Genomic DNA, 13,422 nt, shown 5'->3' on the forward strand with positions numbered 1-13,422 from the left:
CTGGCAGGCATACCTGTGTCAGCCGAGATGGGCGTGGTGGAGGACACAAATACAGAAACAATAAGACTCTTTTGGCTAAGATCAAGTGAAGCAACAAGATTCTGACAAAACAAGAGCTTTACCTAGGATAGATGCAATATGACACAGTTGTATAACAAACACAGTACTTTGCATAGTTTCCCTGCTTCCCTTAAAGATCTACTAATCTTCAAATAATGTAATACACTGTTACAGAAATACCACTGCACAGACAGTGCCTCTGGCAAAGACAGTGGGAGTTGTCTTCGGATGGGTGGAAGTGGCCATACATGCGCCCAGTTTCTTCCATCTGGGGCCTGCTATGGGCAGAGCAGCACTTTCAGAGAGCCCAGGGTTGGACAGATCTTGTGAAGGAATTCTGGGATGAACATCGTCTACATCTCCCAGCACATTAAACCATCCATGTCGGCCCAGCCCATAATCTTGCGTTTAGCTGGCAACCCAAGGTGTTGGTCAGCCTCTGCCCAGCTCCCTCTGGCACTGTTCCCTTCCACCGCGAGCGCACCCATTCAGTCTTCTCAGGCTCCCCGTCTCCACTCCGCACAGCTGTATATATCTCCACCTAAGCCCAGGACCCCACTGCCTCTTCCCCTGTATCACACTCAGCTCAAGTGGTGGAAAATTTTATGATCTACAATAGAAAGAAGATAATGCTGTGGACACATTAAAGATTCCTGCTTCATTTGCAATGTGGATAACTCCGCCAGGAGGGCTGGCAGCGCACACCTGTAATCCCAGCACTCGGGAGGCTGAGGCAGGAGGCCCACCATGAGTTGAAGGCCAGCTTTGAGCTACATAAGCTAGTTCAAGGCCTCTACTACATAGTGGGACCCTGTTTCAAAAACAACAAAAACAAAAATCAAAGTAGATAGCTCTATTTTACCTCTTTGTTTTTTAATAAGAACAAATGATTAGAACAACATTTAGATTGGCTTAGCGTTTAATTTCTATACTCTCACTGAAAGAGACAACTAAATTTGCAGGGATGCTCATTATCAAATAATCAATAAATAATAATTCTGGTAATAGATAGCTAGGAATCAAGCCAGGGAAGAGACTAACCAGTCCATTTTTTATTAGATTCCTAAAGGGGGAGAAAAGGAAAATAACCGGCTGTTACCCAGGAACCTTGGAATACAATAGGAGTCTCTCACAGGGTCACTTCACTCTTAAACTTTGAGAAGAAAACTAGAGGCTGTTGTCTAATGGTAAAACTATCACCCGTGTCTGAAGAAATTCCACGCCGAGGGCGTGCACACCTAAGGGACTGTTCCCGGAAATGAAGCCAGAGGTCCACACAAATCACACTGCTGTCCTCAGAACTTCAGGGAGACCTGACCACCATTCCGCTTCCTGGATTTTTTTTTTTTTTTTTTGATCCAAATCAACTTCCTGCTATTTGACTTGTGGCTGGTGGATGAAACAGGGTTTTTGTTCTTACAAAGTTAAATACTGGAACGGGTTGAATAGTACCATGTAAATGAGAAGGAATATTTCACATACGCTCCCATCCCAGGCTGGGAATCAGCATTTGGAATACGGAGTCCTCCCGAAGTACTGCCCGCAAGGAGATCGCGCTACTTGCGGTTGCAAAGTCATCCTTGGTTTCCAAACAAACTGAGTCTCTGAAACACAAGTTTCATTTCCAGCTGGTGAGGATTATGTATAACTCCAGCAGTGCCTCGGCCCAGAGCTTCTTTATTTACGAGTTTGATATATCACTATTATATCAAATCAAGAGAGAGAAGGTTAAAGCAAGAGCATTTATTCTGGAAAATATCTCGGGTCTCTGTGAGAATCCAGGGAAAATCATAGCGCTCCCCCAGAAAAAAAGTAAATACCTACAATATTCTGCAAACAATTTGAAGAATTTATACACTACTAGAAACCCTAAAGGAATTCGATCTTTAAAAAAACAAAAAAAAAAAAAGAAGAAGAAGAAGAAGAAGAAGAAGAAAAACACATCTTCTGTTTAGGAAAAAATCTCTTAACAAAGGCCGAATCTGCAAATGTCAAACACAAATTCAAATCCAATATATTGAACCACTTCATCATGCTTTTCATATTATGACAACCTGATTTTCGAGAGACCAACTAGAACACTATATCTGAAAGGGCTGTTATACTCTAAACATGACACGACATTTAGACAGACTGAAGTTTTATTGGCTGCTATTTTGGGGGGCGTGATACATACATTTATCACGAGATAAATTTATCAAGAGAATTATTTCAAATTTTTGTGTGGCTCAACGACTGAAGTTAAAAATGAGAGTGACAATAATTCAAATTACACACACTGTTCATATTGGTAAAGTAGGGTGGACAGAGGATGCAAGAATGTTCTCGATCCATGAAAGTAAGTATTGATGAGCTGTTGTCAGTTGACTTGCTCGGCTGTGGGGCGCGCAGTGGAGAGGGCCAAGGAGAAAGTTCGCTTTTTCTTTGCTGCCACCTGCAGGAATATTCTAGCACATATTTCTTCAGGCAGGCCTAGAATAAAAGGCAATTGGAAAGGACATGGACGCAATTATAAAATTAAAGCCTATTCTCTCTTGATGATGTGCAATTATAGAATCCCCTATTCTAACAAATATACGAAACTCTACAACTGTGACCCTAAAATAAACTTCGTGGGAGCAAGAATCTTGCTTTCCACTACCTGGAACACTTGTGATGTTTCAGGAATGAGCTGCTGGGTGAAAATAAGCTACTAATAACTTACTATATTACCCTGAACAAATCAGTTCAGCATGCTGGGGCTCAGGTTCTTTCACCAGAAAAGGAGAGGGTAAAGCTGGGTCTTTGAAAAAGTCTTTCTTCTAGCGTTCTCAGGATCTGTGATTCTGCTTAGTACACGGAAATTCTCTCCTAAACTCTTGGGCTGTGTTCATTTTAGGCACAGTGACCCCTGGTCTAGGTAGACCCCGGGAACTGTGGAAATTCACGGAAGAGAAGACAAGGAGGCCCATGGCTCAGAAGTGTGCCTGAGAAACAGATAGCCCAGGAAGGACATGGTACAGTGGATGCCAAGAGTCTGAGGCAAGGCCTTAACTCTGTGGGAAAGAGGGATTTTGCCAATTTCTGAAATATAATCCAGTTATTCCTTTCTCTGGGAAGCGATGGTCTATAGCCGTATATCCTCATACACAACACCACAGATTTTCTGCTGCTTCAACTGAAGTACTAGCACACTAACTTTCCTCTTCCAGAGAATTTACAGTATTTTTCACCAGAACCTCCCCAAAAGAAGCGAACCAAGTATTGGTTAAATGTTTTAAAGAAACTTTGTTTAAATGCATATGCTAGTTAAATATTTACCAAATTTGTGTTCTTAAATGATTGTAGTAATCACACATAAAAATCACTTTTAGCAGTTTTTAAGAATATAGGTTTCTGCCAGGCATGGTATATATGTCTGTAATCCCAGTGATTGGGGAGGCTGAGGCAGGAGGATTGCAAGTTTGAAGCCAGCCTAGGCAATTTAGCTATACTCTATCAAAAAAATATTAAAAGGAGCTGGGAATGTAGCTCAGTGCTACCTGAATGTAATCCAGAGAAAAAGAGAGAGACAGATAGAGAGAGAGAGAGGGAGAGAGAGAGAGGGAAAGAGAGAGAGTCAGAGAGACAAAGAAAGACAGAGACAGAGAGAAACAGAGAGATTCAAAGAGACAGAGAGATTCCTAGACTCCTGCCCTGATATATGTGTCTAAGCCAGAGTCTAGAAATTTGCCATCTTAACTGTTATGCCAACAATATGGATACCCCTAAGTAGTACACATTGTGTATTCCCTCATGACAGATATATAAAAGCAGGCACTTTTCCATTTCTCTTTTTGCTTCCTTGTAAATCATCTTTATGTGTGATATCACTGCTCCCTCTAGTGGATAATTTTACTTTTTTAATGTTGCAAATATCTTGTTCCAAACTTTTAGGAAGTTCTACCTGTCATAAAAACTTGGACATGAAACAATAAGAGGTGACCAAAAACTTGTATGAAAAATTATTTAATAATCTAATACCAAACTCTATATTTTACATCTACAGTACATATATGTAACAAACATATATTTGTAGAGAATTTTAATCCCGATGATAAAGTTGACTTAATGTGAAACAGTTACTCCTCCACACCCTTGGTTTCTCCAGGAGAGTCATCCAACTTTAGGTCTAAAGTGTACAGGAAAAATCATCTGTACTGAACACACAGGCTTTTTTTTTCTTGTTATCATTCCCTAAACAATAGAGCATTGCAGTTGTTACATGGCATTTACACAGGCTTTATAGCTCATGCAGAGCTATTCAATCTGCCTGTTCTTTATATGCAAGTACTGTGCTGTTTTTTCTAAAGCACTTGAACATCTGTGGACTGAGGTGTGAAGATCTTGGGGCCAATCTCTCAGATACCAAGGAACAACTGTGTAGCTGATATGTTCTACAAAAATAATAAAAAACTTTGGACTTACTGGTTGTAATGCTTTAGAACACTTACACCTGTATGATTGTTATTTTCACCCCAGCTTTCCAATAAACTTTAGTACATCAACACAACAGCTGGGAGAGGCCTCACGGCTCCCATCTGAGCAGCTGGCCAGGGCTAGGTGGCCCTCATTACACCTTGGCTACTAAGTTCCACAGATCTTTTCAACATCACAAAGTTTCGGGTGTTCCTTTTGCACTTTATGGCTTCTATGTCTCTGAAAAACTTTACTTACTGATGCTAACAATGTCAAGATTCACAAATGCAAGTGTCCAACAGCACAAAGCTGGTGATATAAATGAATAAAGCAGGCTGGGTTTAAACCGGATGGCAGTAGGGACTCAGGTGAAGTGAGTTTGCTCATTTTAAAGGAATTCAAAGAATAATACTTTTTAAAGTCCACTCTGAACCTAATATCAGTGCTCGATAGGAAACTGTGTTTCATAAATGAGCTAGGGGTCCTGGATTTATGTGCCAGCTCACTGTATGCTGTGTATATTGTCTTCTATAAATCTAACAACCCTGTAGAAGATATGTTATTGCTTCCTGATTTTACCAATAAGGAAAATGAAGCACTGCAAGGGTGACTACTTGCCCCAAGGCAGACAAGCCTCTCCTTCCAGGTCTGCCTTACCCCAGGGTCTGAATTCTCAGTCATTCGCTCCAGTGCCTTTTGGAACGTGCGACTTTTTGCCTGGCCAACCTCACCGCACATGCGTTCCTCGCCCCCACCCAGACCTTCTGCTCCCACCGCAACTCTCACTGCTCCCTTCCGCTCACTGCAATGTTGCCCTCTGACTTTACTGGCGTCTTCGCATGTGGGACATTTCTCATCTGGCATTTGACACCTCTCCTTGCATCAGCCCTATACCTTGTGTGTCTAACATACAGCTACTGAGTCACCGCTCTCAGGGACGCGCTCCCCACCTTGTCAGCCAGTGTGACCAACATCGCAGTAAATTTTTGCTATGACTGATTTAACCAAGTGCATTTTTCCTTTATCTGGAAAAAGGCATTTCAACAATGCTGAGTTTTTGTCATATGTTCTATTTCTCCTGGTATCACAACTCTCCTTTTCTGTTCAGTTGGGCTGTTCCAAGTTCAACAGTACCATAAATACTGTAAAATGACCTCTTCTTGGTACTTTTATATCAGCTTCAAACATTTTTGAAAGGTAAACATTATGCATACTCATGAGTAGAAATCCAAATTAATTATGTTTTGAGAAAAAGAGCCATTTCTTTCACATATCCATTCTCAGACACCTTCATGGGTTTTGCAAGAGCTAAGTGTGTCGGGATAGCATCCCTGGATCTGTCTTGGGGCCAGTGAGTGTGCCGTTACGTTCTACATCTCATGGAAGACAAAACTCACATTCACATTAATACTTTCAGTTCATTCAGTTTTTAATACTTTGTAAAACCTGTCACCAGAGCAGTATGTCTTTGGGATACATGAATCTTAACATTTTAAATTATACAAAAAGAATAAGAAATTCTCATGGTATTTATTATAACTCATGATATATTTTTCTTGCCTAACAGTAAAAGAAGCCATGCCTGCACAGTCTTCTAGATTCTACCTAGTACATGTAAAGTAATTCACCCACTTACCCTTCTTGTCTTTACTCCCACAGTTAAAAATAGAACATATTATCCTGCTATGAGATTCAATATCCACAGAAAATCTATTTCTCATTTAAAAATAGATGGGTAGGGGAAGGGAGCATTGGCTGACTTACTTCTGCATGAACAAATCCTATTTTCTTCCCTCAGAGATGTTAGAAACCTGATGCAGTAAGCTGAAAGGTAAGGACAACCAAAGCCTAGTTGGATGTGATGCATTAAATCATTGAAGCTTTACCCTAAAGCGTACGTGCTATTTTCATCCCCATGCACAGATAAGGAAATGAAAGGATAAGGATTTAAAATGTAATGTCCCTCCTCATGAGGCCATGCACAGAAGATGCCAAATAACCATCACTGGTGGGCCCAAAGCAGAAGACAACTGGGGGTGGGATATTCTAGAAAATTATGGGACACTTAGATTGTTCATTCACAGATAGAATGCCTGAGGTTTTGACCATTAGTAAGAAAGAGGCAATCCACTGCCACAGACATTTGTAATTCTGTTACAGATGTTTGTTTCATAGTCACTTCTTGTTTAATAGTGTCTCAACTAATCAGTAAGTTAAACCAGCTTCCTGGTATCTGTGTCTCAACATGACTTTTGTGCTTCCTAATTACCAAGTTTGTAGCCATCTCACTAAAGATCTACTCGAGGTCATATGTTCTTCCACTGTACTCAAATACATTTGTAGGAGGAACATTATTTATCATGAGCATATCTATGAATTTGGCAGTTCATTAACATCTCAAGAGTTATTCCTCATAAACATCCAGAGTCTGTGGTTTTGTTATCTCCCAAAGTATTTGAAATTGTAACTAATGCAGTTAGATTTTAATAAGCATTCGTGTTACCCGAACATTAATGTGAAAAATAAATTCAAGATGGAGTTTGCTTTAGAGATCAGTGAGCTAGCTCCAGACAGTTTTATTTGGAGCACACTCACTGATATTTTTATTTTTTTAAGGCAGACGACAAGCAGAAAAATAATCTGGGGTCTTTGTTAAGATCTAGATTACTGCCAGAATTTCCCATTCAAAATGTGATGAGGGGCCCAAAATGCTCCTGAAATTGCCCCCAGATGGGGTCCTTTTTTCCCTCCAGAATTGCAAGCTCTAGGACGAAACCTGGCACCAGTATAGCAGCAATCAAAACTGTTTTCTTGGCCAAGGACTAGGAAAAGTGGGACACACCACTACAGTCAGCTTCTAAAACAGAACAAAGGCTGAGGGTTCTATTAAGGATTTGCTCTGGGGAAGATGACATCTTAAAGGGAACAAAGGATTATTCATAAAAGGGGTGGGCATTTCTTGGAAATAGGTTCCACCTTCATTTTCTCCTTCTATGGGCTGGTTCTGGTTTGGGTCCAGAGCAGGTCAGACCAAGACGGCGCTGGTGGACAGGAATGTCCGGGGGTGAGTATCAGATCTACGTGTTAGCCTCTGTGTGGGAGATGGTTTTGTCTGGCTCCATCCTGCATCCTATTTTTGCAGCATTGGCTGGTCCCGCTATAGTTTTGTCTGGCTCCATCCTGCATCCTATTTTTGCAGCATTGGCTGGTCCCGCTATGTCACATGGGTCTTTCCTTATCTGAAACAGAACACTGGTTTTTCTCAGGGTTTCAGAGTGTCCATGCCTAGGGACAGAAATACTGGAAGTTCTAACAAGTTCCCAGGTCTGACATGGGGAAATACTCTTGGAGAACTACTGCTCTATAGGAATGGATCCTCTAGCAACTTGTTTAAGACAACAATTTCTAGAACCTTTGAAGAGTTTACTTACGATCCCCTAGCACAACCTATCTTAGGAAACTGTGTAAATAAGGTAATACACTTTAGACTGCTCTTGTAGGTATTTTTTGCTCAAATGTGGCAAAACTCCAACATAATATGAAAAGCTGCTTCAGAAAAAAAATTAAACTGTTAGAATATAGCCTTGCATTTATGCAGGATTGATGAAACAACAGGCAAAGCCTGTATTGCTGGACCTAGCTACTGTTGAGACCAGGTGCCACCAAGTGCTAGGTCTTTGTCCTGTCATTCTGCAGATTCCCTGATACTGAAAGCTAGTAAACGTACTGGAACAGTGTCAAGGAAAAAAGAAGTGCCTTTGCCTCCCTCGTGTATTTTAACATTGTGCAAATAAACTGTCTTCTTTCCACAAATATTTTTAAAACATTTTCATTAGGCAGTGTTTTTGAATTTATATTTTAAGGCAGAATACATATGCAAGTAATTTAACTCAGAAAAACCTGACACTGTAATGCAAAGTCTGGCTCAGTGAGAGCAAATGGAAAATTTTGCAGAAACAATATTTGCATCAATTTATACTATAATTCAGAAATTTGTTCTTAAAATTCTAGTAGTATATTTCTGAGTAAATAATAGATTTCTATTCAATTCTTTCTATTCTTTAGAGTAGCGATGGAAAATCTAATGCACAAATATTTTATTTTTCTGTTAAGAAAAAAGATATTATTGTAGAGTTGTTTTCTTCTAAACGATAACTTTAGTATTTAGGTTTATTTAGGTTTCAGTGCAGACTTAGCACGTTGCCAAAACTGAATAAGTTTTAGGGTTGTAGTCTGGTACTTAGTCTCTAAAAGTTTTGCCAGTACTGCTTTAGGGGCTTTAGCAAAGAACAAAAGGCCAAAAACAATAAAATAAGTGTCCAATCTCAGGGACTATAGAGCCTAATGCGAGTTTCAGGCCTTTTGTGGAGGGGGCGTTAAGATTTTGTGTAATTGGGTTCTCCAACATTAGCTGACACCCATTTTCAAAGTAGGACAGAGAACTTGAAGATTTCTAGAGGGCAGATAGGAAAGCTGGCAAGATCCAGAGTTATAAGGAGTTGGGTGATGTGCTGTAGTCTACTCGACCCTTGAGGGAGGGAGAAGGAGCCACTTTCTGATCATTTCCGCGAACTTCCTGTGACCCCTCGGAGAGAGATGTGTCTCCTTAGAAGTGAGAGACTTGAAGACGGAATATTTGGTGTAGAACTAAAGAGGAAAAGCAGGGGCCCCTGGTCCTCTGCTAGTGGCAAGGCAAAGGTGAGCAGTTCCATTGGATTTTCTGTGTTCCCTGTGGGAAAAGCCAACATAGTAGTCTCGGAAGTAGAGATCAAGAATTTGCGACTCTAATTAGTGCTCCATAATGCTGTTGCAGATTAGGGAAACAGACTTTGAGAACCCCAACAGGGTCTCCTGGCAGTCCCCAGAAAGCTGTAACAATGATCACATTGTTGGGGGCACCCGGTGTGCCTGGCACGAATCCCACAATGCTTTATAAAGCTGGGCAAGGAAGCCAAATGTTATGTGAATTTTCATGGATTATCACTTTCCTGTCACAACTTTTGCAAGCTGCTACTGAATTTCAACATCACAAATATTAAATTACAGCACTTTCATGAGAACTTTGTTAAAATAAGGGTCTTAGCCTTTCCTTCTTCCTCTATTTCCCACTGTGAAGCTTTGCAAAATGTATTGAAACTTTGCAAAGAACCTGAACAAACAGTATGAAAGAACAGTTGATTCATATGGACCTTGATTTCCCCGGTGCCACCTACTGAAAGTTAGATGCACTAACATGATTCCTAGGAAGAGGGTGCTGTGGCACCATGTTTATTTGCCTGGTGTCCACAGAACTTCTCAGTGGTTCCTGCAAGGCTTTGTAAATTCATGGTCCCCTCACACTGCATTTCCCTCCTAAAATAGCACTCGTAATGTCAGTTAGAAGTGATAACTTGGAACTTCTATTGTCTGGAACTAGAAGGTACCTCTACAAATTATTTTGTTCATCTCTGTCAGCTCCACTGATATTTTTGTACTTGAGGTTCATTAAATCTAAGGAATAGCCCCAGTCATTTCAGCAAATGGATCCTTAAATAAAAGAAGTCCCAATTTTTAAGGGGACTTTAAAGCCAGCTTTGCAACTACTAAGAGTTATTTGGTCTATTTTGTTAGTGAAGGTATCCTCATACACTGGAACATTTTGGGAATCTGAACATGTAAAGCTGCTTTTCTGTACCATTTTGCACCTTTTCTTTGGTCAAACTAAATATTGAAGCTATTCAAGTTGTATTTATTAATTCCCCAAATACTATTGCCAAATTATATTCTATAATTATACAGTTTATTCAGCTAACATTACAATAAATCAGTACCAAATCAAGATTTTAAAAATCAAACTTTCACAGATAGTATAGGAACTACTGATAAATGTCAGAGTAACATTAAAACCTTTTCAATCTAATAGTAATCCAAAATAAAGTCTTGAATGATATGTCCAAGTATTTCCTAGCCACGTTATTAAGATTTCTCCATTATTACACTTGGTAGAAGAAGTATGGCATTATTTGATGAGAAAAAAATGAACAGTAGAGGAAAAATTATAAATTGTTAATTAACTCAAATAGATTTTCATAAGGAAAATTATTAGATGGTTTTCTAGTAAGAAGAAAGGAACTGTAAAGTTTATAAATAAAACTTTTTACTCGAAAAAGTTCAAAAATCTCTCTGGATCATCAAGCTCAGACTTTAAGTATTGTGTTGTACTTATAGATTATAGGATAACTATAGGATCTTATTATAGGATCAAGTTATAGGATCTAATTATAGGAAATTAACACAAAGGCTGGGAGGGAGGCTAAAAAGGTTTTTTTTTTTAATTTTCTTACTAGGAATCACATTGGTCACCAAGTAGCAAAGACCTTGGAAATCAGGGTTTAATGAGAGAAATTTATTTTCCTCACATTCAACAGGAAGGCCAAAGATTACCTGTTGCTAACTGGGCTGAGGTTCCTCCAATTCATAAGACTTTTCCTCGGAGGTTGCAAAATGACTGTTGATACTTGCTGTGTTTGTTATGACTTCTGGGTAGCAATGAACAAAAAATAAAGGAAAAGAAAAGAGGGCCATTGTCGGATGCCTCAGTGTGTATCTGCCAACATCTCATTTGTGAAAAGTAGTCAATATTCACCTCCACTGAGAAAGTTGGCAAAAAAACAGTTTTTAGTCAGGCACAATGTCAACCGTGACAGTATTAGCCTGCTAATAAAGGAAGAAGTGAAAAATGGTTCTCTGACTGCTCATCTCTAGTAAAATCATGACGATTTGATTTTCCTATGGAAACACAGTGGGCCAAAGAAAAATAAAGACATAATACCTAACATGGAGATGAAGTGGCATTGTGGCTATAAGGACGTTAAAATTTATTTTGAGGTCTGTTCTTTTGAAGTATGGAAAACAGTCCCTTACATAAATCTTACTTCCACAAACGTACAGCTAGACCTCCGCTCTCTGAGGGAGCATAGTAGAGGAAATGCGATCGTCTGAGCATTTGCAACTCTGTTTGCTGAAACAAATCAAGGCCACTATGAAAGAGGCTTTGACAGATTTCCTTCCATTTCCCAGATTTTAAAATTTGTTTTTCTAAGAGAGTCGTGAACAGAAAGTGTTGACTCCCTCGCAGTTATCAATCAACCCATTCAAACACTTGCTGAGCTTACATATTCAGGAATGAAACATTGTGTCATTCTTATGCGATAATCCGAGAAAGATGTTACCCATTACCACTGATAACCCAATAACACAAAGGAATGATAGGCAGAAACTGAGAAGGGAAACATTTTCTAAAAATTGTAAAACATTTCAACTACCTCACATTACAGAATGAGACAAAGACAGGCAAAACAGAAACACCGGGATTTCAGTCTTTTGGAGAAAAAGAAATTATTTTTGTTTTCTCTTAAGTCTGTTGGTTATGACTTCATTTCTTTTCAACCATAAAGATGTATTTGAATATTACAGTGTCATCTAAAGTTGCAAAATCACAATGCTGTCCTTCCATTTGTAGCCTATGTTTGGGAAGCAAAATCCAAGTAAAATTTTCTGGTTACCAATTCAGTTGTGTATGACTCCTTTCTGATTACAGTGGGAAAAACTACAGATGACTACGAGTGAAAGGAGGAAAATATTCTGCTCGGTCACCTTCCATGTCATCGCCATCACTTGTGTGGTTTGGTCTTTGTATGTACTGATAGATCGGACAGCAGAGGAAATCAAGCAAGGCAATGACAATGGTAAGGATATGTCTTCCTGCTCTTTTCCTCTGTTGGGGTGTGATGCAGGTGGACAGGGCAGCTATTTCCCCAGTTTGGGTTCACATATGTGACACCTAAACCACAGCTAGTGCTTGCAGTTAACCCTGACAGTCACTGAGGTCCATTGCCAAGACGTGAGATGTATCAAGTCCATAGAGAACTTCACAGGGAGAAACACATAGATGGCCTCCACCACCACCTCAGGCTTTTCAGGAGCTGAAGAAGGACCAGGTTCTCCCTGATCTAAAAAGGCAAACAGTTGTGAAAAGGGAAGGTTTTTAAATTTTATTACATTCACTCTACTTGTTGCTTCTTTTAATACATGAAGAGGATGTGCTAGTCAAGAACATGGTATAGCTTCTTAGTACCACATACTTTGATGGACGGGGTTAGCACTATGGTTAAAATATTAGTCATGCCCAGTTTGATTGTAAAGGATGATGCTAAGTGTGCAAGAAAGATGTTTCACAATAGAGTCTTACATTTAAAATGGGTAGATCATTTAAAACAGAAGCAAAAATAGGAAGCACGGTGGCTATAAAATGTTGCCAATACTCATTTCTGAAGGTACACAGTTCTCTTCCCGTCAGGCACTATAGGCTTCAGCCAGTAGGCCAACTCACAGCTGGTAAAACAGTGAGGAACATTCCCGCACATGCTAGAAACTGGTGAATTCGAAAGGAGAACTTTTCCAGGTGGTAACGTTGTAAGTTTGTAGTGTCATGAAAAGCATTTATATGTGACCCATCTGCTCCCCAAAAATGAAAATTGAAAACAGAAAAAGATGAGAGAGTGAGAGAGCAAGAAGAAAGACAGAATTTTGAGAGAAAGGTTTGTTGCCTCTGTGTTTGGATTCATCTGCAGGAAGGAGGCTGGTCCACTCAGGCTGGCTCTCCTGGTGGCCGCACTGCACACCTTTGGGGGCTGACTCCTAGCATCCTGGATGCAGAAGAGGCTGGGGGAGTAATAGGGGTTGTTGTGTGGTCCACCTCAGGTACCGTGGTTAATGTTTAAGGAAGCAGTGGGGCTGGGGATATAGCTCAGAGGCACAGTGCCTGCCTGGCAAGAGCAAGGTTATGAGTTTGATCCCCAGTTCAAAAAAAAAAGTAAAAGGAAGGGGAGAGACAGAATAGCTGGTGCCAGAGGTACAGGTCCCACTATCCTTTTCTTTTTTTTT

General features: G+C 39.9%; 1 protein-coding gene across 2 annotated transcripts in view; it reads left to right on the top strand.

The window, feature by feature from the left end:
- Positions 1 to 13,422, top strand: part of March1 (membrane-associated ring finger (C3HC4) 1, E3 ubiquitin protein ligase) — a 297,696-nt gene that overhangs the window by 264,198 nt on the left and 20,076 nt on the right. For both annotated transcript variants that reach the window (XM_013513527.1, XM_005373590.2), the window contains one exon: positions 12,077 to 12,224. In XM_013513527.1, the coding sequence (XP_013368981.1) occupies positions 12,077 to 12,224 (148 nt within the window). The remainder of the gene's footprint in view (positions 1 to 12,076; positions 12,225 to 13,422) is intronic.

The sequence above is a fragment of the Chinchilla lanigera genome, unplaced genomic scaffold (assembly GCF_000276665.1).
Source record: "Chinchilla lanigera isolate Chin_1 unplaced genomic scaffold, ChiLan1.0 scaffold00002, whole genome shotgun sequence".
In the NCBI taxonomy this organism is placed as follows: Eukaryota; Metazoa; Chordata; class Mammalia; order Rodentia; family Chinchillidae; genus Chinchilla; species Chinchilla lanigera.